Below are 24,863 nucleotides of genomic sequence, written 5' to 3' on the forward strand. Positions count from 1 at the left end.
CCGTGGTCAGCTCCACACGCAGCCCATTGATCAAATCTTACGCCTCAGACAGTTGAGATTGAAGTTTAACAATTAAACCCTAGTCCCAAGCATAAGCAAGATGTCAGTTGAGTATAGTAGCCCGAGCACTGAGTTCAAGGGTCGTGTCTGCCATTGGTTGCCCGAACATCTGTTCTAGCATGTTCTTCTCGTCAGTAGCCAGATAGAAGTTAGTCTTGTGCCCAATGCAGAACTTGTGGCTGATGACCCCTCTAGGAAACAGTTGGGGTGGGCTAGAATCCTTTCTTTGAAGGGGAAGGTGTAGGAAAAGAAGAAGTCATCACGACTATCACCTTTCCCGTGAAACACCCGCTCGTTCCCTTTACACACCATCAACTTAGAGAGAGGGCCGAACTCTATAAACTTCAAAATGTAGTTTCGCTCGACCCAATCCTCCAAATGGGCCCTTATTCAAAAGAATGTCACATACTTCCTTATGTCACGAGATTCCAATCATAACCTGGTATGACCGAGAGTGCCTCATGAAGCTCCACGCCCTCAATGGTGTCATCGATCTCCACTCCCCAATAAACGTAGTTCAACGCCCTGTATTGTGCGACCTTATTTTCATCTATACTAGCTATGTTGTCGACCGAACCTTCATCTCGCTCGGTTGACTCGAAGATTGAGGAGGAGGTAGACCCTGGTGTTGTCGAAGGGAAGGCACCATCGCCATAACCTCGTCCATCCCTCTCCGAAGACTCCTCAAACGAAGACAAGTTGACAATTAACATTATTGCCTAGAAAAGAAAGAACATTCGGTATGCATAGATAGTTAGATATGTATGGTGAAAATGATGGAGGAGACCTACCTTATTTATAGCCATCAGGTTGTGGGCCCTAGCACGTTCCACGACGTTGGATTTAGCGAGATCTAACGGTCCAGATCAGGCGACCTTGTAACTTCTACCAAGCACGGGAAACAAGGTGCTTCGCGCCATCCAACCAATGGCCACTTTTTTAAAAAAAATAAAAGGAGACCGAACAACCACGAGAAACCATCGAGAGAGCGTTCGAAACCCACCAACTCTACAAACCCCTTTATGAGTTATTCTTGGCCCGGACTTGGGGGAGCCTATGTATTGTATGACCAACTGAATCTCATTGATTGAACGATCAATGTTTCTAAAAGAGCGTTGGAAGCCCCGATCCATTCCCATGTTTCTGTCAATCGAACGTCTTCTCAATAAGTTGATCAATGATTCTACTATTAGACGTCAACATTACAAATCCAACATATTTACAGGTAAAACACACTTTTTGACTTTTGGGCCTTTTTTGGTCATGATTAGGCAAATTCTAATTAAAAGTTCACTTGAAAACTTATAAATATAGAGATAAGGTAAGAAAGTAGGCGATTGCATTTATTGCAAATTTAAAAGTTTACTATAATAATTGATCAGATACATTTAATTGACTTAAGCGTCTGAGTGCTTTTAACAAGTACTCACCATTCGATTTGGAAATTAAAGAAAATAAACTAAAGATAACCCTATAACATAGACTTAAGACGATGTTAGAAGATTGACACAAAAAAAATATGAATGAGTGTTAACTGTGATTCTTGACCCCATGTACCATCTATTTCTTTTTTAAAAGCTTTTAAATTGTATAATTTAATCTATTTTTTTCTTAATCTTACTCAACTTATGCTAGTTATATTTTATTTTCAAATTATATAATTAAAAAAAACAGAAATTGATTTTTTTTATATGATTGTGCAAGAGGGGTTTTGGAGATATAAGAAGAAACTGTTCTTTTCAATACTTACACGATTCAACCGTGTTTAAAAAAGGTTGTATGTTTTTTGTGAATTAATTTCTTTTGTATTTATCTGAGAAGATTTCGCGGTGTTATCAAGTGAAAAAAATTTGTCATTAGGGAGATTATTATAAAAAATATTTAAATTAAATAAGAAAAGGGTTAGAGTTAAGGGTTGCAGAAGTGAGGAAACCCAATTTGAGGGTTGTTTTGCCTTCACAGGGAAAGGGCAAAGCAAAGGAAACAAAATTCCAATTGCTTTACTTCATTTTTCTTGTTCTCATAACCATGGCATCGTTTGGGTCCCTCAAATCCACCATTTTCGACAAAGAAGAGAGAAAGCAGTAAGCACTGTTTTTTTTTTTTCAATAATAATTTGATTCGTTTGGATTCGGGCGAATTCTATTTTGATAAACCTAACTTTATCCTAATTGGAATCGCAGGCAGTATCAGTGGCATATTCGAGGCCTCAGTGCATACGACCGTCACAAAAAATTCATCAATGATTACGGTAATGTTTCTGCAACAAAATCTTTAATCATATATTATTATTATTATTATTAGTTTTTTTTTTAAATAAAGTACTGTTGAAAAAATTCCTGTTTCTTGATGAATGTTGTTTTGGTTTGGTATAACAATTGTAGTTTTGTTTAGCGTTGATGGACAATAAGGATCTGAACATATTTATGCCTGTTGAAGTGGTTGGTTCCTTATAACAATGTCCTATAGCAAATGGGTGATGAACAGTTTCCTCCACTGAGATGAAAGGAGGCTACAATCATCCTTACATGTGTTTAATTATGTTATGAAAGCTTTAATCATTTATTATTGAATACTTAGGTTACCTCAAAAATAAAATCAAAGTTCTTTCGAAGAAGTTTCGTTTCGTGATAGAAATGGTTTTGTTTAGGGTTGATGGACTGTAAGGAACTGAACAAATTCATAGTTGTCTATTTGGCTGGTTCATATAATAATGTCCTATAGCGAATGGATGATGAACAGTTTCCTCCACTGAGTTGGAAGGAGGCTACAATCATCCTGATACTAGTATTGAAGTATGGATCTAATTTCTCTAAAGTGAAATGTGAGCAAAGTAATCTGGATTGTTGATGAGGAAATCAGCTGTTGATGTACTTGTTATGGCTCACATGCATAAGAAATCATGAATATATTAATATATTAACAGTTCATTTCTATCATCAGATTACTGTACCTTGGTCACTTCAGAGGATCTGTATCTTTAAAAATACCCATCTTTGCACGTACCACTGATTTTTTTCTTTTGTTACTAGCAAGTTCTGCTAATTCAGAGCAAAAGGAGTAGCGGTAGACAAGTTTGTTTGTATTCTTCTTTGTTCCTTGTGTTGGTGATCAGAATGTGTTGGCAGCTTTGTTTTGTTTGTTTCCAGTGACCTGTTGGAAATTTGATGGAGCGATAAATAACTAATAAAATGATACCTTGATCGGAATTGCCTTTTGGGTAATTTAATTTTCTTGAAAACTACAACGAAATTGTTTAATTGGGGTAACTAACCCCAAACTACTGAGAATAGGGCTTATTCTACTGCTGTTGCCATGACGGATGTTATCATCTACTGTAGTTTACTGAATTATTTTCTGTTTATCTGCTTGTAGTTATTTACCATCTAGGTCCTGCTAGAGAATACTTCAGTTTTTGGTGAAATTTCAGCTTAGTTTTTCTTTGGTTTAACTGTATTCTTTCTCATCCAGAATTTCTTCTTAGATTTTCTCTCTTTGTAACTACAGTTAATTTTTATGGAAAAGAACGACCTTCAAACTTGAAGTTGCCTATTAAAACAGATCAAGATACACTGAGAGAAGGATACAGGTAAGCTTGTTATATTGCCTTATTTAAGCTAAAGCTGGTGGAGTTTGTTTCCTTGAAACTGTTGCCTTGGCTTAGTTTTTCTTCTCTTGTTTTACAATAAGAAATAAGCCTGCCCTCCTTACTTTTTCCAGTTAAATTTCTATTATTTTCCTTACTCCTTTTTCACATTTAGTGGCTATCCCTTTTATCTTCGAGATTTCTTTTATGATAGCATCTACAACATTTCCATGTGTTTTCTTACTTGAGATCTAAAAGAGAGAAAAAATGTTTCTCAAAGACTTATTTCATTTCTACTCTTAAGCTTACATTTATAGAAATAGAGAGAGTGCTCTCTAGTTGTAACCCACTTAATACAACTCACACACAACTCATACACACTCATACACACTCACACACAGCTCATACACACTCACCCATAAACCAATATTCTAACACTCCCCCTCAAGCTGGAGTATACAAATTGTATGTGCCAAGCTTGGAACAAATAAACTCAATCCGAGGTCCCCTTAATGACTTAGTCAACATATCTGCAAGTTGGTCATTTGATCCAACAAACTCAGTACATATTTCTTTTGACAATAATTTTTCCCGAACAAAATGACAGTCAATTTCTATATGTTTGGTTCTCTCGTGAAACACTGGATTTGATGCAATGTGAAGAGCAGCTTGGTTATCACAATACATCTTCATACTCTGGATGTCACAGAAGTTAAGTTCTTGAAGGAACTGCTTCATCCATATAAGTTCACATGTTAATGAAGCCATTGCCCTATATTCAGCTTCAGCTGTTGATCGAGCCACTACATTTTGTTTCTTACTTTTCCATGAGATAATGTTTCCTCCAAGGAAAACACAATATCCAGTAGTAGATCGTCTATCAATAGGAGAACCTGCCCAATCAGCATCACAATATCCTGATACCTGAAGGCTTCCTTTTTCTTCGTATAACAGCCCTTGCCCAGGAGCCTTTTTTAGATACCTTAGAATGCGAATGATAGCATTCCAATGGCCAACACATGGAGCTTGCATGAACTGACTAACCACTCCAACTGCAAAAGATAGATCCGGCCTTGTAATAGTAAGATAGATTAGTTTTCCAACTAGCTCCTATATCTCTCTGGGTCGGAGAATAACTCACCTTCTTCTGTTGTTAATTTTTGATTTGGATCCATAGGGCTATCAACCGGTCTACAATCAATCATGCCTGTTTCTTGCAAAATATCCAGAGCATACTTCCTTTGGGAGATTACAACTCCATCTTTTGACTGAGCTACTTCAATGCCTAGGAAGTATTTGAGGCTCCCAAGATCCTTGGTTTGGAAATGTCTAATTGATGAAGTTGCCAATGGAGGTTGCTCCATATAAACTTCTTCCTCAAGATCACCATGGAGAAAGGCATTTTTGATATCCAATTGATGAAGTTGCCAATGACGAATGGCTGCCATTGCAAAGAACAATCGAATGGTAGTCATCTTTGCCACGGGAGAAAAGGTATCACAATAATCAAGACCATAAACCTGAGTGTACCCTTTTGCAACCAATCGAGCTTTGAGTCTATCAATGTCACCATTAGGACCGACTTTAATTGCATATACCCATCGACAACCAACAGCCTTTTTGCCTGGGGGAAGTGGCACAAGCTCCCAAGTATGACTGTGGTCAAGAGCCTGCATTTCTTCAATCATTGCTTGTCGCCATCCAGGATGATCAAGTGCTTCTTTCACACTTTTAGGAATAACCACAGAAGATACTGAGGATAAAAGTGAATAAAAAGAGGGCGACACTCTGTGATAACTAAGAAAATTATAAATGGGATGAGGGTTTCGAGTGGAACGAGTACCTTTTCTGAGAGCAATGGGCCAACCAGAATCATCTTCACCAGGAGGCGTGACAGGAGATGGTGATGGAGAAGAATCTGAAGAAGGAGATCCACCATTTTCTGGAAGAGGATTATCCATCGGGGTACTGTGTCCAAGGATATCAGTATGTGGAGAGGAAGGTTCGGGAGGACCTTGGGTATGACTTGGATTGACAGAGGTATTGGAGATATTAGACTCAACCACTGGAAGAGGGAGTACTTGGTGGAGGATGTGAACATCTTGAACAGATGGAGAGAAGAAAGGTGTCTGTTCAAAGAAGGTAACATTAGCAGACATGTAGTACTTTTTGGTTTCAGGAGAGTAACATCGATACCCTTTTTGAAGTCGAGAATAGCCCAAAAAGACACATTTGATCGCACGAGCCGAGAGCTTGTCGAGCCCCGGAGACATGTCGTGAACAAAACAAACACAACCAAAGACTCGAGGAGAGGTGTGAAAGAGAGGGTCATTGGGAAAGAGAATGGAGAAAGGAACTTTATTATTGAGAGAGGAGGAGGGCATCCTATTAATAAGAAAACATGCAGTTAAGATGGCATCCCCCCAGTGATGAACAGGAATATGAGCACCAAGCAAAAGGGTACGAGCCGTTTCAACCAAGTGTCTATTTTTTCTTTCGGCTATACCATTTTGTTGGGGTGTATGAGGACAAGTGGACTGATGTAAAATACCATGGGAGCTAAGAAGTGAAGAAAAAGTTGATGAGAAATACTCTTTAGCGTTATCACTTCTTAAGACTTTAATTACTTGACCAAATTGGTTCTTGATTTCATTCAAAAAGGATGTGAAAATGGGTAACAATTCAGAGCGATCTTTCATCAGATAAACCCAAGTACATCTAGAATACTCATCAATAAAGGTAACAAAATACCGAAAACCAAAAGAAGAGACGCGACTAGGTCCCCAGACATCAGAATGAATAATAGAAAAACTAGAAGTACACATTGATTGAGATCTTTTAGGGAAGACAGATCTAACATGTTTTCCTAGTTGACAGGACTCACATTCTAAGGTCTGAAGACCACTAAGTTCAGGACACATCTTTTTTTAATTTTGACAAGTTAGGATGGCCAAACCGATCATGTAACACTTTAGGGGGAAGAGCAGCAACACAAGATACCCGTGGACGAAATCCAAAATGGTATAAACCTCCAGCTTCATATCCTTCTCCAATCTGTCTCCCCGAGCCACGCTCCTGTATAACAAAAGATTTTGAATCAAACGTTATTGAACAATTTAGTATTTTGGTTAACTGACTTAGGGAAATTAAATTGAATGGACAGTTAGGTACAAAAAGAACGGATTTCAGAGTTAGAGAAGGAGACAGGGAAACTTGACCGACTCCCTTTGAACTTAGAGCCATTTGCAAGGGTAATGAAATGAGGTTTTTCTTGAAGGGAAAGATTTGAGAACAATGAGGTATTACCAGAAATGTGATCAGAAGCACCCGAGTCAATTACCCATGAATTTGGACCTGCCATGGATTGAGAAATGCAAGCTGTGGACGTACTTGAGGACTGAGATGATTGTGCCAAGCTGTTAGACTTTAAGCGCAGATACTCTTGATACTCTTCCTCAGTAAACTTGGAGTTGGAAGTGGAAGTTTCAGCCTGAGATATATTGGCAGTTTTTGAAGGAAAGCCATGCAAGGAGTAGCAGTTTTCTCGGATGTGACCCATCCTCTTACAGTAAGAGCACTGTTGATTTCCCCGACCTCCACGTCCTCCTCCTCTAGTTCCACGTCCTCCTCTTCCTCGCGTGGCAACCATGAGAGATGGTGCTATTGTTTCATGAGCTTCCTGAGACTGAGGCACAGGAACACGAAGAAGACGTGTGGTTAAGGCTTCCATAGAAGGGACTTCATGACTTGTCAGAAGTTGATCTCTGATGTGATTCAAATCTGGATGCAAAGCACGGAGGATCATCACCATATAATACTTGTCAAGCTTCTTTTTGATATCTTCCGAAGATTCCACTTCCAAGAACATTCTCAATTCTTCCACAGCTGCTTGGGCTTCAGTCATGAAGGAGACCATATCATGGTCTGTCATTTTGAGACAGGCGAGCTTGTTTGCGGTATCATAGAGACGTTGAATATCATTAGCATAAATGCTTTGAGCTTTCTTCCAAAAAGTGTGACATGTCTTGAAGGCTCTAAGAGATATCAAAAGTCGGGGTTCCACAGATTGCCACAAGAGGGCACACAATTGAAAATCAGCTTGTTTCCATTGTTCAGCTATGTCAGAAGGTACTTGACTCCCATCCTGCTCAAGGTGGTCATAACGTCCTTGACCAAGGAACCACATTTCTACAGCAGCAGACCAAGACATATAATTCTTTCCATTTAGCTTTTCGGAAGTGATTGAGGGACTTCCAGAGAAAGGTTTCTTAAGGTTTTCTTAAAAGGGAGCTTCTGGACCCACCAAAGTAAGATTTTGAGGGTCAAAATGGACAGAGGAGCTGAGGGCGACGGCTATGGAGGTGGCGTGGAAACTTTCTGGTGAGCAGAGGGCGGCGCGTGGACAGCACGCGCCTATTCGCAGCGCACAAAGAGGTGGCGCGTGACGGAGCGTGGAGGAGAATCAGGCGAACCCACCGGCATGGTTGGCTGTCGCGTGCAGAGGCGAACCAGATCCAGTGGTCGCCGGGCGGAACAGTGGCGGCGGACGGCGGCGGTCGGCGGCGGATAGCGGCAGACGGTAGCGGACAGATACCAGGATGGCGGCCAAGTTGAAAAACTTGAAATTGCAGTTGACAGCTGCAAATAGTGGCGAGACAGCCGCAGACAACGACGAACGGCACCGGACAGGTGCGACCAGCAGTGACCGTGCTGGTGAACAACACACGGAAACCAGAGCAGGATGAACCCGCTCTGATACCAACTTGAGATCTAAAAGAGAGAAAAAATGTTTCTCAAAGACTTATTTCATTTCTACTCTTAAGCTTACATTTATAGAACTAGAGAGAGTGCTCTCTAGTTGTAACCCACTTAATACAACTCACACACAACTCATACACACTCATACACACTCACACACAGCTCATACACACTCACCCATAAACCAATATTCTAACATTCTTAAAACTTTTATGTGATTTTACCTAGCTATGCGAGTGAAATCATGATCAGAGGAGTACGGGATGCCCTACTTATATTTGACCCTCGTATGAAATCAGCCTTTTCCTAGCAATAGCGTAATGGGTTTCTGTGATTTCATGTGTGTTCAACTCCATTGAAAGTATTGTGAATCTGAATTTTTTACCCTACATAAGATACTTTTGAATCTTACCTTATGAAGATGAATTTCTTTTTTATTATTGGGAACGAATTTTACCTTCCTGCATTATCATCTCTTCTCTCAATTTATTTATCTGTGTCAGAATTTTAATGTTGCTAATCCAAATATTGCAAGATTCATTCGGTCAGAGGAAGATGATATGAATCCATCGTGGGAACAAAGGCTAGTCAAGCGTTATTATGACAAGCTTTTTAAGGAGTATCCTTTGCAAACATGTCCATTATTTTAGTAGTACTATTTATATGGTAGGAGTGATGGTTTCTTTTGTTTATTTATGTAATATTAGCATTTGGTTTTGGAATACGAACAAATCACATGTAAGAGAACAAAGCACATGTAAGAGATTTAGAGATTTCTATGGATTAGATTTTGCATCCAATTTACCAACTTGGTCCCTCTTCCATTGAGCATTTTATATAAAATAACTTACATGAAAGGAATAAGAAGTTTATGATTGACATTGCTTCTGACTCATACCAATATGGGAATGACAGTTGTGGACTGGAGTCTAAGTACTTACCTTCATTTGTCCTGTATATTTAAATCTTGATATTTTTGTTCTCTAGAGTAAATTTTGTTTTCGTTTCGTTTTTTCCCTAAATAATTGAACTAAATCTGCAATCTCTTTTTGATGGCATCATGGCAAATGAGACTAAGGAAATACTATCATTAATTACATATATGATCTGTCCTTCCATAACTACAAGGCATTTCCCTTTGGAACCTGAACTTATTGGGGCCATTCTATAGAGCAGTCTGTCCTTTTGTTTCTCCCAATGATTTATCTCTTTCTCGCCTTAACAACTTGGAGCTTTTTTACTTTGTACCTAGTATACCAGACATTTGTGAATTTTTATTTGATAAATCTTTTTCTGACTTCATTTGTGAATATTACCCAAAAGTAGTTTTGGCCTGGAGTTTGTTGATGGGAAAATACTGATATTTATTTGTTTTTATCATGGTTTACCACCTTGCATTAACCAACTAATTTTAGGGCTATTGAATTTTGTTGTACTTGTTTGCCTGTACCTTAATCCTTTCAAGATACTGCCTAGCTGACATGTCACAATACAAGAGTGGTAAGGTAATTATTCATTACTTTTAGAATATATCTTTTCGGATTGCTAAATTTGGCAATCTTTTGTGCTTATTCTTGTGACTGAAACTCTAGTTTGGTCTTCAAGAGATATGGTCAGTATCAATTTGAGCCCCTGACAATTTTTTGCATCAGTTTACTTCCTGAAAGTTAATATTTCCATTCTGTATTTTTCCAGATGTAGCAAAGTGTACAGAAGGATTCAATCTATTGAGGGCTTGAATGATGCTGACCCTTTCTCTTTGGACATATAAAATAATGGTTTAATCATTTTATTTTGGTTTTGGTAAATCACTCTGGCACCTATGGGCAATAATTTTTGATCTATTTCTCCACCTTTTTGCCTGAACACGTTGTTGAGCTGCCACTAGTCGGTAGTCATTATACCTTATATCTTACTGGCTCAACTATATTCATAGATTCCTGTGAAAAAGCATCGTAATCTTTTTCTGAAAGTATCAAAAGCTATTTTGCATTATTATTTTGTAAAGTAAACTGCTTAAAATTTTGAGTTAAAGAAGAGGTGTTTTCTTTATATGTTTTTCATGGGGTCTTGGTGATCGAGGGATTTTATGAAGTCTAGAAACACATTTTAAGTAGAGTACATCATTAATGTTATGCTGATAAATTGCATTTTTCTTTTTAGATTGGCCTCAGGTGGAGGACAGAGAAGGAAGTCATGTCTGGCAAAGGTATCAAAAGTTATTTCACTGGCTATAGTATTTTAATATAAATTGGGTAAGTACCCAAACACTAGCGGAACTCACCTCCAAAAGCTAGCTATAGGGGTAATGACCAAACACTTAAATACTTCACCAAATATCCCATACTGCTTGATGTGGGCTTTGACACCCCATAATACGCAAGATCTTATCAAATTGCTAGCAAGAAGAGAAACTTGTTGGTTAAAAATTAATGTCTAATGTATTTAAGTTTAATTTAGTTTCACTTCACCTACTTTGTACAGGAAATTAAATGTTATTCGTTAATTAATGTCTAATTTATTTAAGTTTAATTTAGTTTCACTTCACCTACTTTTTACAGGCAGATAAATGTTATTCGTTTTATAAACTAATCTTTAGAGTGGCCAATTGTTCAACTGAAGCCTTTTAATAGAAAAACAGACCCTCTTAGAAAAAAAATTTGAAATGTGAAGTAGAATTTGTTGGCTTTTAAAGCATGCTCTATTGATGATATTACTTTCTTTGCGGACTTGTTGGCTTTGTGTTTACATCTTTAATTCTCTAAATTGTCGCGGAAACTCTTATTTATTTAATTTTTAAAAAGAACAACTTGGGGAAGAAGAAACTTCTTTTAAGACATCAAATTTCAAGTCCTAATCCACCTTCATTCTTGGGCCTGCAACAGATCTCCTGTGTCCTAACTTACAAAATGGTCTCTTCTGTGTTTGTTCACACCTCATCACCAAGCAAAGGATAGTAGATGAAAATGTAATACAAAACAGGTCTGGATGAGGGTAAATTACCATCCACTTCCATAAGATTAAGAAGCAGCTTTAGGATTAAACTAAGTAACTCCGAAGTCAACACAGTTTTAGAACCTCACAACCAGCTGCCTTCACTACTTCACACAGGTAAAAAATATATCAGTTCTTTACTTTTAAACCAGCCCGCTCACTCATAGCAAAGTGCCAAGTTTAACCTTTAAATTGGAGATAGCATGGGTAAACATAAGAATGGAAAGAACCTTTGAAAAGACATTACTATCCTCCATGAGAGTTTGCTTTGCAAAACTAAAGGAGCAGAACATCACAAAAGATTTATAATTTTTTTAATATACTGAGTGTGGGATAAAAGGTGACACAAGAGAAGGGACAATACGGCTCTAAATATTTTATATTTACTAAACCTGGTTTCAAATTTTATCCACAATAGAGTGAGAAAAAAGTAGTTGTTTTCATTTGTTCTGTTTGGAATCCTTCTCAGACTTAAAATTGATTGGTAATGCAACTTTCCAGGCCAGTTCATATGTGGTAACAAGCATTGCAATGAGAAAGATGGTTTAACAAGCTACGAGGTAAGCATTTTATGCTGATAACTAAACAATTGGCTTTGGGTAGTCTAATTGCGTCAATTGATCCTACCTAGTAGGTAAAGGATTTGTTATTTTATATGTTTTGTCTTTGTTTTGTATTGTGTTATGCTGTTTACTATGTTTGGTTTCAGTGCAAGTGTTTTGGAATGGTCATAAATAATTAGAAAGAGAAACACTAATTACACACTCTCAAATAAACTCTTCATCATTGATTGAAGTTTATTGGGGATCATGACATTTGTGGGTTCTGTTCCCAATTTCTTTAGTTCCACTCCACTTACAATAGTGGTTCTGATAAATTTCAACCCATGATAGTGTGAAAGAAATGTGTTCATAAACACTCTTCTAATTAGGAATAATATATGTTTGCTTTATTATATGAATTATATCAATATAAATGTTGAATCCATGGGTGTAGTCGAAATATGCATTTTTTAGCATCATGTCTAGTTTTCGTGCAAGTGTCTTAGTTCATTGTGTCAGAGTAGCAGCAGCGGAATGGTTAGCATGGGATAACAAACCAAGAGGGTTTTTAATACGAACGTGTACCTTTTAAATTTCTTCTCAATTTTACTTACTAAGCAGATAATATAAATGAATAACAAGAGTAAAGTTGAGAGAAATTTGCACAGATGATTTTATCCTGATAAGGATCTTACCAATCCTACGTCCAGTCGCTTATCTCAAAACAAGATAAACAGTTCACTACTCACAAAACGATTACAAATTACAATCACAAAGAAACAATTTGTAAAAGTTTAGATCACCTCCCTTGAGACCACAAGAGATGAACCTGCACCTCCTTTGAGTCTTCACAAAGGATGAAACACTTCCTCCGAATACTTCACGAAGGATGAACTTCCTCTTCCGAACACCTCCTTAGACACACTAAGGATGAACAGTCTATTTCCTCTGTCACCGCAGCAGCACTTCACTAGTTCCACAGACACGAGTTTCACAAGCCGAACAAGAACACACAAATCTCAATGATTTCTAAGTACTAAAGCACAAGGGAAGAGTTTCTGTTGATGGAAAATGAGAGCCTATTTATAGACTCAAGCAAATACTCTTCCGTTCTTCGTTTCTAGCCATTTAATGCTTTTAATCGATTAATATCATTGTTAATCAATTAAAACGAGTGCAACGGCTAATTTTAACGGCTAGAAAACTCCAACGGTCACTTTTAATGATTAATTTACATTTTAATCGATTAACTAATCGATTAAAGTAAGTTTTAATCGATTTTTACGAAGCCAGCTAGAGTTTTTCAGCTCCTATCGATTTAATCGATTATTACTCTTAATTGATTAATGCAGTACATTTTTTACTCTAAACATCAAATTTGAACTATGAAAGCACATGGAACCAAAAACTACTAAGAATCTAAGTCCTAAACACTTAATTACAATTACTACAAAAGCTTTATATAATAATACAAGTCTTCAAATGATCTTCTTGAAACTTGATACTTCTTGACTTGATTTGGACATCATCAAAACTTGTTTATCATTTTGCTAACACATTGTATCATGTTAATATAATCCCAAAAGAGAAACACTAATAACACTTTCGGATACACTCTTTAATTGGTTGAAATGAACTGGGAATAATTAAATTATTTGGATCCCGCTCCCAATTTTATTAGTTCCACTTTTAATTTTGTGATTCTTAATATATTTCAATCAATGATAATATGTTATGAACACACCTCTAATTATGAACATTATATGTTTGATTTATTCTATACATTCTGTAAGTATAAATGTTGGATCCATTGGTATAGTTGAGATATGTGTTTTTCTGCGTATGCTTATATTTTTTTTTCTCTCAACAGACTTCTTTGTTGATTATTCTATAAGCAGCTTTGTTATGTTTGAGGGCCAAGGAGATTAATTTGTGAATATCTTATCACGTGTTTCCAATGCTTTATTCTATTTGCTCCATATTACAGGTGAACTTTTGTTACTTTGAAGCTGGAGAAAACAAACAAGCCCTAGTTAAGTTGGTAACATGTGAGCGGTGAGTCAGTGTGTGCCAATGCTGGTTTTGTGTATATGCCGTTGTCTTTCTTCCATACCGAATGTTAGTACTTGTGCTATTAAGGGTTTTGTGTGACTTTTTACTCATTGAAGGTTGTGCAAAAATCAACTTTGTATTTCATTTTTTTCTTGGTTATTTTTTAATAGATGTGCATGCAAACTCAACTATAAGAGGAAGAAAGAAAAGGAGCAGTTAGAAAAAAGGCAACAAGATCAAGATAGGCGAAAGAGGTAAGAACAATGCTCTCCCTGATCATACTTTTCCCCCCTCTTTTTGGCTAGAAGAAGTGGAGATTAAGTTCTTTTATTTATAGGAATCGTTCAAAGAGTGATGATGATCTAGATGATTACCAAGAAAGCGACGAGAGAAAGAGAAAAGGTTTGAACTTACACTACCTTTATAAGTTCAGTTCCAGTTTTACATATTGGCATGAAAATCTGTGTTTTTGATTTATAATTTATTAATGTTGAAGAATCGACTTGGGTAATTTATCATTTGTATGAGAAAGATTAGAGAGTTTTCCCACATGTATAGCAGAGTCCAGTTCCTTCAGAGTGTACAGCACCTGTGCTCAGCTTTCAACCGAAAGAAAAATAATAGAATGCTAAGCCTCTTTCCCTCTCTTGCCACTACCTTGTCATACTCATTACATGTGATAGGTTCTCTCATTCCCATAGATTTCTCTCCCACCCCTTCTTCAATATACTTGCCAAATCTTATGCCCCTAATTTGGTTGCACCTGCAAATGCTCCGCATTCTCGATTGGGGCCTTCACTTCTGTGGCCTTAACACATTCCATTCCTGTTGATTCATCTAAGCATAACCAAATATGTAATGCACCAATTGTTGTGCTTGATACTCTAATTTATTTAACGAAGACTGACAATGCGTTTCATATCTTTTAGTAGGCTTGTTTGGTTTTGTAATGATTAATTTTCCATCCTATTTTCTTAAAATGCAATTGAATTGTACTTGAAAGGAAAACATTAGAGGGGATTTGCCAAGCTTTCAAAATGTATGTGGATATGAGGTTATTGTATTGTAGCTTCTACTCTTAGAATATTTGCCTAATCTTTGGTCATTATCTTTAGCCTCTTTCTCAAAGCTTGTCCACTTGTTATAATTAATCTTGTTGTAAATTAAGACATGTCTAATGTCTAATGAGCAGCTTGGTTGGAAAACTGTTTAAAAGCATTTTTCTGGAAATGAAAAACATTGGGACTAGTTTCTGATCGCTATAATGACATGACACCTTGTTCTAATAGGGTAAAAAATTTGACTGGTAGCAATTGGTCAAATTAAAACATACATCTTTTCTCTGATTTGAATGGTGATTCTAGGGAAATGTGATTCATCTGTGTTTAAGCATGATGAATGAAAAGCTCACTGTCTGCTTGACTTGCTTCTCTATTGCTCCATCCAAATGTTTGCAAAACCTTTATATGCTTCTGAAATATTGTCCTTAAATTTAATTGTAGTTACAAACTTAAACTTTCTTGACAATGTATTTACAGGCAAAAAGGCTTTGACTTCGTCCAGTCGTAAAATTAATGATGATGATGACCATGACGACGATGATAACTTAGATGAGTTTCTTGAGGGTATGTTTCCTTGATCTTGGCTGATCAGCTGTCACACCTTAAAAGTGCTTCCGGGCATCAAAGCTGAGCAAACAGAAAAACGATAGGTTGCATGTGTATAGTGTTGTCTCAATAATGAAAATTGCATATCAGAATGATCTGCTTCATGACCCTGAACTGGTTTTACCATATATAATGGACAAAAGTTGGTTGTCTGATGTATTTTTAATGTGAAACGCATGCAGCAGCTATTGTGAATGTGCGTATTTTGATGTCATGATTTTTGTATGTGACTTCAAAATATGATAAAATTCGAAGTATGTCATGTTATAATGGTTTGTGCATGAAGTGTATGATGTTGTATCACTAGGATTTTCATTCATTGAGATTTTTCCTCTCATTAGTTTAAACTGTAAAGTTTATTAAATAAAACATGAAGAGAAACCATCAAAGCTTAAAGATTTTGCAATTATGATCACTACTTTTAATTCAAGTCCCTCAATATAGGACACTAGTCTTTTAAATTTAGTTGGTGTTACTAAGTTGGTGAGTGTATCAATCAATGAAATTAACATTGAGAGAAAGGGTTGTCTTATTTCATGTGACACCTTTAAAATAAATTATAAAATACAGAAAGTAAAAAATAAAATGATTCACATATATCACATTTCTGAATAAAACTCAAAATAAATATAAAATAAGTATTATTACATATCTTAAGTTCTCAGTGTTATCCTATTTTTTTTTATTATATTTCAATCATGTGTAAAGTATATATACATTATCTACACTTATATCAATCTTATAAAGTTGACTTTTTATCTTATTTGAAAAATTAATATATTGTATAAATACTGAAAATAGTGTTAGAATTGAGTTTTCTCCATCTAACAATCCCACTATCACATATAGATAGATACGTGATTTCAATTACTTAATACTACTGAATTTTATATTTCATTACAAATTAATTTGGAAATTCTAAGGATCTCAACTTGATAATCAATTTCCCAATGACCATATCAACACTCTAGCTTTGTTCCCAACAATCAGAACTATTTTATGATTTTATTTAAATATTTTGATTTTTATAAATCAGAAATTCATTCAATATTTTTATTTTTGTTGAACTAAATGGGTATTCTTCAAAGTGAGAAACCTTCATTTAGATTTACTTTACTTTTAAACTCAAATAGATAAATGTCCTAAAAGTAATATTAACCAGGAAAAACCTACACTTATCAACATTAAGAATAATAATGTACTCAAGTATATAAATGAAAATGTTATATATTTATTTTGATCAGACATAAATCAATCTAAAATTAAAATTGGGATGATAAAATAGATTATATATGATGGTAAGACACCAAAGTTGGACTTATTCAATGTCTTTTGTTGTTATCACACTCTAAATAGTATTGACATCGATTTATTGAAAGGAACCATTGACTTTTTTTAACAAAAATAAAACTATATTAAAATAAATAAATAAAATTAAAAGATAGCATTGAATAATTCTAACAATGTTTGAAAAAATATTAAATTAAAAATATATTTAATAATATAAATATTTTATAAATTCTTTCGTCTTATAGATCCTAAAATTGGTGAGATAGAATGGACTGTAAACTAAAAATACTAACCTAATACATCATTTTGTGACTCTTTTTTACTTAAAATAGAAACCCTTTAAAATAAAGTTTTTGATTCCTTCATGATTAAATTACTAAGTATAGTGTAATAAAACAAATTCAGATTAAAAAGAAGTTGTGTTTGGTTTATGGGAAAACAAAGAAAGAATATATTATGCAGTGTCTGCCGTTTTGTCGCATATTGTGTTGTATTAAGAGTGTGTGTATTTTAACATCTGTTTTTAGGATAACAACAACATAAGTAACTAGTATTTAAATTTTCAAGGATAAAACATGCTTTTCTTCCTATAAAATGTCTAAAATCCAGTTTCTTTTCTAAAATTTTTCATTTTAATTAAAAATTAAATATGATTTTAATTCTTAAATTTTAATATTAAAATTAAAATTCGTTTTTATTTCAAATTTTGAAATAATTTAATATTTAAAGTTTAAAAATTAATAAATATAGTTTTCTTAATTCAATCATATTCAATTTTGTTGATAGATTAAATAAGATTGACGTTTAAACTATTTATACAATTGACAATTGATTTAAATATTAGTTTAAAACGTTTAATATATTAAAAGATTTAAAAACATTATTTAATTAATTTTTAAAGTTTAAAAATTAAAATGTATTGGTGTAAATGAACTTTAATTTTACATTAAAATTTAAGTGCTACAAATATCTTTAATCCTTAATTATAAAATACATAACTTTTATATATTTTTTTTCGATAAATAAGAATTGTATCACTGATCTAAAAGTTGTGGTTATTTGACTGAAGTACTAAAAACTTTTCTGCATTAGTTTACTAAATTTAAATTAAGATGATCTTTCACCATATAACTATTTTCAAACAATTTTTTTTTATTTAAATATTGTATTTTACTTTACATACCGAAAGTAATATTCCACATTATAATTAAGTATCATTTTTTACAATATTAGTTTTTGTGGTATTTAAAATAATCTGCGATAGGGTGATAAGAAAGATTATTAATTATTAAAAATAGTATTTTGTTCGTACCTATAATTGCAACACCCAAAACTAAGCTCCAATCGATAAGGTCGTGCAACAATTTAATCAGTTAACATTGTAATTAAATTTGTAAAATAAAAACAGTACAAAAAAGAGATCTTCAATAAACAAAAACTCTAAGATTTGACCTCCACACCTTTCTCGAGGAAAGTATGCTTGTGTACAATGGTGAATCTTTAAAAATAATTTAGGGTGTTTAAATTTTATTTATATAAATTTTAAATGATATATGTCAGGACCATTAAATTCAGATAAAAGTGGAATCCAGATGTATGCAGCTGGTTGGACCGAACGGTTTCTTACGGTAGTATATAAATAAACTTTTCAAAATTTCGAGCCATTTTCTGCATGCACATCTTCTCTCCAAATTTCTGAGTTTTATTTTCTCCTACTTCTCACTAAAATTCTCCTCCTTTGCTCTACAAATTCTCACATTTTCCTTCTTCTGATCATCAACCAGGTTGTGCATGAGTCTTTCCCTGGTGGCAAGAGTCTCTCATTTCACCATCAAGTTGTTGTTTGGAGTTGGTAAGTTAAATTCACTCGTTCTTTGAAGTTTCTGTATTTTCTGATACATGCAAGCACTGTTCAGCTTGCATGTGTTCATCATCTACTTCTCTAAATCTGTTTTCTGCCTTTGATCCTCTGGTCGGTTCCTTTTCACTGATCAGAAATTAGTAGGTTGCCTTAAAAGTTGCTTGCTGGTTAGTCAAAATTGTGGAAGCGTAGGAAGTGTCTGGTATATTCGAGGTAAGGGAAGCTAGTAATTTAATTATGTTTGTTTATATTTGAAATGATTGGTTGAACGTGTGCATGTGTGAATAATTTGATATTGGCTTGATTTCTGTGTGTTGCTGAGACCTGTGAACTGGTTGAGAATTTCTGTAGAATTATGTAGAAAGCAGAGAGCTCGTTGTTGAACGCTCGGTTAGGTCATGTAATCGGGTTTAGTGGTATTCAGTTTTGTAGTGATATTTTAACTTAGTGTTGTTCGATTTAGTATTTATGTTTAGCTTTAAAAGTATTTGTTTTCGATCTCGGCAGTCTTCGGGTTGGTATTAACGTTCGTTCTTAGTCGTACTACGTTTAGCGTTTGGCTTTAGTAATATTCGATTGGATTATAGCGTTCGGTCATACACTGGTATTCGGTAGTCATAGCGATCGACCCGGTCATATGCTGATTGGTCGCTTGGCCATGTTCAGGTACTCGGTCAGTAACTGGGTTTGGTCTCTTAGTCTTACTCGTTTCTGATCGTCTGGCCTTAGGTGTGTGGATGGTTTCTTGTTAAGCGTTCGGTCTTATACTGGCAGTAATGCTAGTGTTAGCGCTCGTTCTCGGTAGTGCTCGGTCTTGTACTAGTGCTCGTTCTTGGTAGTTATCGGTCTTGTACTAGTGCTCGTTCTTGGTAGTGCTCGGTCTCGTACTAGAGCTCGGTCTGAGCTATACGCATTCTGTTTAAGTTTTTAAACGTTCGTTTTAAACTCATAAGGTTGGGCTAAGCTCCTAGTGGTCGGTTTTTCTCTAATGATCAGCTAGTAATTACGTTAGGCAATTTCTTCAGTTGTATCTGTTATGGACCATTTGATTCTATCTTTTGGGTAGTGTGAAGGTTTTCGGTCTCCAACGTTCACAGGTTCTCTTTGTCTTATGAGTAAAAATATAACTGATGAATGACTGTTTATGTTAATTTATGAGAATTATGCTTTCAAAACCGTGGAAGAGAATTCCAAGGAGGAATATCTCATGGATGGTTAAGAAATTGTAAAGTATGAATATGGATATTGCTAAGCTGGCGTTCATCCTGAAATTCTATGAGTATCATTCTCGCATAGAGAGAGATATTTCATTTATGAGAATAGCAGGAGGTCCTACCACCTCAGGGTGCCGAGGTAGGTATTATGGGATTAACCTTGGGTAGTAGCTTGATTGGTGTCAGCTGTTACACTACCACAAGTGGAAGGACGATTGTAGCTACATATTCATACAATCTGAATGGTCAAGTCATAGTGTTCGGTCAATATATGAATTGTGGTGTTCATTTTGTATATGATTGCTTGTATTTGGTGTTGGCATGAGGTAGCGTTCGGTTTTGCATGGCTTGAACTTGTATGAGATATATATACTTGTATGAGATATATATATATATATATATATATATATATATATATATATATATGTGTGTGTGTGTGTGTGTGTGTGTGTGTGTGTGTGTGTGTGTGTGTGTGTGTGTGTGTGTTTATAATTAAATTACATTAGCTTACCCTACTTTCTTGTTTTGTCTTCTATTGTCCGTTCGGTTTCTTTTTTCTATTGCAATGATCATCCTGTGGATGTGAGCAGAAGGTGATGAGTGTTCGGTGGAACAAGCGTTGGAAGGCGAGGGTCCTGTAGCTTAGTTAGGACCGTTTGGTCATTAGGCTTAGCTTATATTTTGTAAACCGATTGGTTTATACAGGTTGTTGTATAACCGTTCGGTATGGGATGATTTGTACAAACCTAGTGGTAGAACCGTTCGATTTATTTCCTATGTTTTGTATCAGACTTATGTTACTCAGTAAAGTTTTTAATTTTATAGTTATTTTGGATAATTGTACTGTTAAATACTTTACTAACTCTTGAAGAACTAATCTATCATATTGTTATATGTGATTAATCTATGATATAGTATTATGCTATATTTTGGAATATTACAAAATATAAATATATATATATATATATATATATATATATATATATATATATATATATATATATATTTCGGAATTAAGACTTCCTTCAACATTCAATAAGGTTTGTTATTGTTTATTTGCATAATATATTTATAGCAAGTCAAAATTAGACAATAAACATGAGAGTAAGTTATAAAGAACAAATAAGAAAGATATTTAAAATTCTAGATTATAACATCTAATAATGACATTTGAAATCTATTCAAAGTCATCGTATTCTTATTAAATCCAGTCACGCGTGTAAAAATCTATAATGCTCACAAATATTTATATATCAAGACTATTACTTAAAGAATATCTAGTGACACTTTTTGTAAGATCCATGTTAAACAAGTTTCATTAGATATTAACACTTTTTTTATATAAGCATCTCACACTTCCAATCCACACCAACGAGGTAAGTTTAAGGTATTCAAAATTTGATATTCATAGTATGTCAAATGTTCAAACTTTCCTTCATTTTTTTATTGTTTGATGTCTTAGTCTATGTAACACTGATCATTAGTGAAACTGGAACTCTTTTTCATAAATTTAACTTATTACACCACATCAAACTACAATTCATAAATCGTCCCAAATTTGTGATTTCAAATCATAGATCATATATCGTTTGCATCTCGATTTCGTGCATATTTCTACATATGTATCAAAATTCAATTAAATTAATGAAATAAATTATTTACACACACAAGTTAATAATTTCTACAAATAAACATACATTCACGTAACAAAAAACTTACAAAAGGGAAAATCACTTGAATATGGATGTTAGATGATATTTTACTTGACTAAAAATAGTTCCACTAAATGGGTATATTAGATGATACACTCATTGGAGTGGCTTACATTTGTTCAAGTGCATTTGCTTTTGGCTAGTGTATTAGATGAAGTACTCATTGAAATTATATCTCTAGCTCATGAACACTTCTATAATGAATTTGAATCCTTAGAACTTCAAAAACACATTTTATTTCCATATACTATCCTCCAAACACAACAAAAGAAACATCTTACTTTTAAGGCTTAAAAGAAATTGAAAGTTCCACATAAGTAAAGAGACTTTAGCCTAACATTGCAAAACAAAGGCTCCATCTAGACAAAGAGAACATCATTTTCCACTAATAACCTTTTACAATACCATTACCAAAAAAGCTTTCAACTTACAAGCAGCACCATGTCTTTAAATTTTAGGTACAAATAAAAATCATAGTATGCATATGCAACTAAAGTTCGTCAAATTCTAAGTAACTGAAGAACCTTAGATGTACATACAATTGAAAAATATTTGACACACATGTAACATATGTTCTCCATAATTTATATATGTGACTGGAGAACTTAAGATGCACATGAAACTAAAAAATATCAGACATGCATACAATATAAACTTTAAACTCACCTAAAGAGTTTCAAACTTACATGAAACCTCTTCAGACTTAACATGTAACAACAATTATGCTACTAAAATCTTTACAAAAGTGTGTGCTTATGTTAAATTAGTTTAATTCAAGAATTGCAAGGATAAAAATAAATCCTTGCTTATGTTAATTAGTAGAGATAAATTCTTAAATAGATAAAAATAAAAATAATACATATAATTAAACTAAAGAAGTCTAGTTAAAAGTTCTTTTTTTTTTTTAGTTTTTGTCGATGAGAGATATTGTGGGAATGAAATTTGATAAATTATATCACAAAGAAGTCCAGTTAAAAGTACTTGAATATTAATGTGTATAAAGACAACTTTGATTATAGGCAATTTTACTTTCAAGTCACAAGAGTTAATTATAGCATCAATAATTTGGATTAATGCTTAGATAGTTTAATTTGTATAATTGGTTGGATGAATTGTTATGTATGAAAAAATGGCAATGTGGTGATTTAAACATAGCATATTTATTAGTTTTAGTATAATGTATTTTTTATTGACGTGTGAAATTTATCCTTTGAATTTATGTTGTTTGAGTAGTAGATTACACTCAATTGATGCTCAAATGATGAGTTATCATTGCATGCATCCTTTAATGTTAGTCAAGTGTCAATATGAATGCCAGCAATGAAAGACCACTTAAGTGTGATGAATGACAATGGTGTTTGCTATTTTGAAAGTTGTAAAACCATGTATTTAATATGAATTCTCAATCATAATATGGACGCTTAAGAAAAATATGGAGGTTCAAGCATAGTAAGAATGATGATTCTAGAATTTGTTGAGTTATACACTGTGATGTTTAAGTATTGGTATATAAATCAAGCGATGGTCGTTTAAGTGTGTTCAACATTTCAGGTTGACTAGAACTATAATCAAATTATCCACTACAAAAATAATGTAATATTGCAAGGATTTATTTCCGACGATTTCTAAAATCCTTGTAAATTTTTGATGATTTTCTTAAAATTGTAGCTAAGTTTTCATTATTTATTTTTTAAAATACATTTCCGACAATTTCTAAGTAAACCGCCGATAAGTGTTGCGAAATTGTTTTATTCTTGCAATCCCTAATTTTGTGAGATCGCGCTTTGCATCATCTTCACTTCTTTCTCTTTTGACGAGCTTGACTTTCTTCTCTTTCAACAAGCTTCACTTGTAATGTTCTTTAGTTCATTTTGCCTTTCCCGCAGTCCCTAATTTCAATTTTAATTAATTCGGTTTTATAAAATTAAATTAAACAAAATTTTAATATGGTATGAAAATATCTTTTGTTTTTCATTTTTCACATTCACTTTTTCTATTTTATATTTTCGTGCAATATTTTTTACATTTTTATTTATTTAAAAAATAATATTTTTACCACAATTGAGACCTTTGATTTTGTAGTGACAACTCAAACCAACCTCACACTTTTGTTACAAGAAACAAAAGACATACATGCTTGGCAAACATGATAATGTGAACAACATTTGAAGGTAAAGAGATTCTTGGGCCTTTATTCTTTATCAGATAAATTATTTACAGTGAAAAGGTGATCTTTAAAAAGAAATAATAAATAATATTTGATTATTATCTTGGTATAAAAAAATAAGGCTTTTAATATAAAATTTTGAACTTTAGGTTTGTGAGTGAAGAGTGAGTAAGCTAAGAGAGTTGAGGATGGTGCCACGTTTCTTTGTCGCTTACTCAACACAACACTCATCAAAGAGGTTGAGAAGTGCAACTAACACGTGCCTCATGCACGTGTCTTCCCCTCCTTCAATTTCTCCACAAAACGACAAAATTCTCACCATTTTCCAAACTCTGCTATGCCAACTGCAGTTAGTTGCCATTAAATATTTAAATGCATGTCTCTCTCACCTCCAGACAAACTATTCAAATAAATCCACCCAGTCACATCTTACCGTGGCACAAACAAATATTTAAATTATTGAATGGATAAAAATAATTTTTAATTTTTAATTTTAAAATAATAAATTAAAAATTTTACTTTTATTTTATTTTTTTAAGAAATTTTAATTCATATTTATATTTCCAACAATATATATATATATATATAATAATTATCATATTTTTAATTGATATAACTTTTTAATATGTTTTTTAAGTGAAAAATCAAATATTTTGATAATTGAAACAAAATAATCTATCCATATAAATGTTCATTGGATGGATGGAATTAATTAACTACTAAAATTCATTAAGGTTAATAATTTGATTATAAAACATCTAATTAAACCATCACCTAACATGAGACGTGGTTTTCTAAATACTAATCTTGATTAAATTTAGGAAAAAAAAATTCTAACACAAATTTTTTAACAATATTTTTTATATGATATATATATATATATATTAATTTTTTACTAATTTATTATTTATTTATTATTATACTAACATATTTTAAACTCAATAAAAATTATATATATAT

The 24,863-nt window shown here is 33.8% G+C and overlaps 2 protein-coding genes across 2 annotated transcripts; one reads left to right on the forward strand and one right to left on the reverse strand.

Annotated features, from left to right (window-relative positions):
* Positions 1-1,929: 1,929 nt before the first annotated feature.
* On the forward strand, positions 1,930-15,965 carry LOC108340351 (uncharacterized). The gene is made up of 11 exons (XM_017577675.2): positions 1,930-2,144; positions 2,244-2,311; positions 3,568-3,649; positions 8,940-9,023; positions 9,870-9,909; positions 10,568-10,613; positions 11,900-11,958; positions 13,928-13,995; positions 14,163-14,246; positions 14,330-14,394; positions 15,531-15,965. Exons 1-11 carry the CDS (start codon positions 2,089-2,091, stop codon positions 15,629-15,631), a joined length of 753 nt encoding a protein of 250 aa, XP_017433164.1. The 5' UTR covers positions 1,930-2,088; the 3' UTR covers positions 15,632-15,965.
* LOC128196451 (uncharacterized) lies at positions 6,584-7,889 on the reverse strand. The gene is made up of 2 exons (XM_052877339.1): positions 6,953-7,889; positions 6,584-6,721 (listed from the first exon to the last, which is right to left on the reverse strand). The coding sequence occupies exons 1-2, from the start codon at positions 7,854-7,856 to the stop codon at positions 6,684-6,686; spliced, it is 942 nt and encodes a 313-aa protein (XP_052733299.1). The 5' UTR covers positions 7,857-7,889; the 3' UTR covers positions 6,584-6,683.
* Positions 15,966-24,863: the final 8,898 nt, after the last annotated feature.

Source organism: Vigna angularis, chromosome 5 (assembly GCF_016808095.1).
Source record: "Vigna angularis cultivar LongXiaoDou No.4 chromosome 5, ASM1680809v1, whole genome shotgun sequence".
In the NCBI taxonomy this organism is placed as follows: domain Eukaryota; kingdom Viridiplantae; phylum Streptophyta; class Magnoliopsida; order Fabales; family Fabaceae; genus Vigna; species Vigna angularis.

Excerpts from the sequence above, each read along its gene's own strand:
- LOC108340351 (XM_017577675.2), top strand. The coding sequence starts at position 2,089 with ATGGCATCGTTTGGGTCCCTCAAATCCACCATTTTCGACAAAGAAGAG. Across the intron at positions 2,312-3,567 it reads AAAATTCATCAATGATTACG|TTAATTTTTATGGAAAAGAA; the intron begins GTAATGTTTCTG and ends TTGTAACTACAG. Across the intron at positions 3,650-8,939 it reads ACACTGAGAGAAGGATACAG|ATTCATTCGGTCAGAGGAAG; the intron begins GTAAGCTTGTTA and ends AAATATTGCAAG.
- LOC128196451 (XM_052877339.1), bottom strand. The coding sequence starts at position 7,856 with ATGTCTTGGTCTGCTGCTGTAGAAATGTGGTTCCTTGGTCAAGGACGT. Across the intron at positions 6,722-6,952 it reads TGCTTCTGATCACATTTCTG|GAGCGTGGCTCGGGGAGACA; the intron begins GTAATACCTCAT and ends TTTGTTATACAG.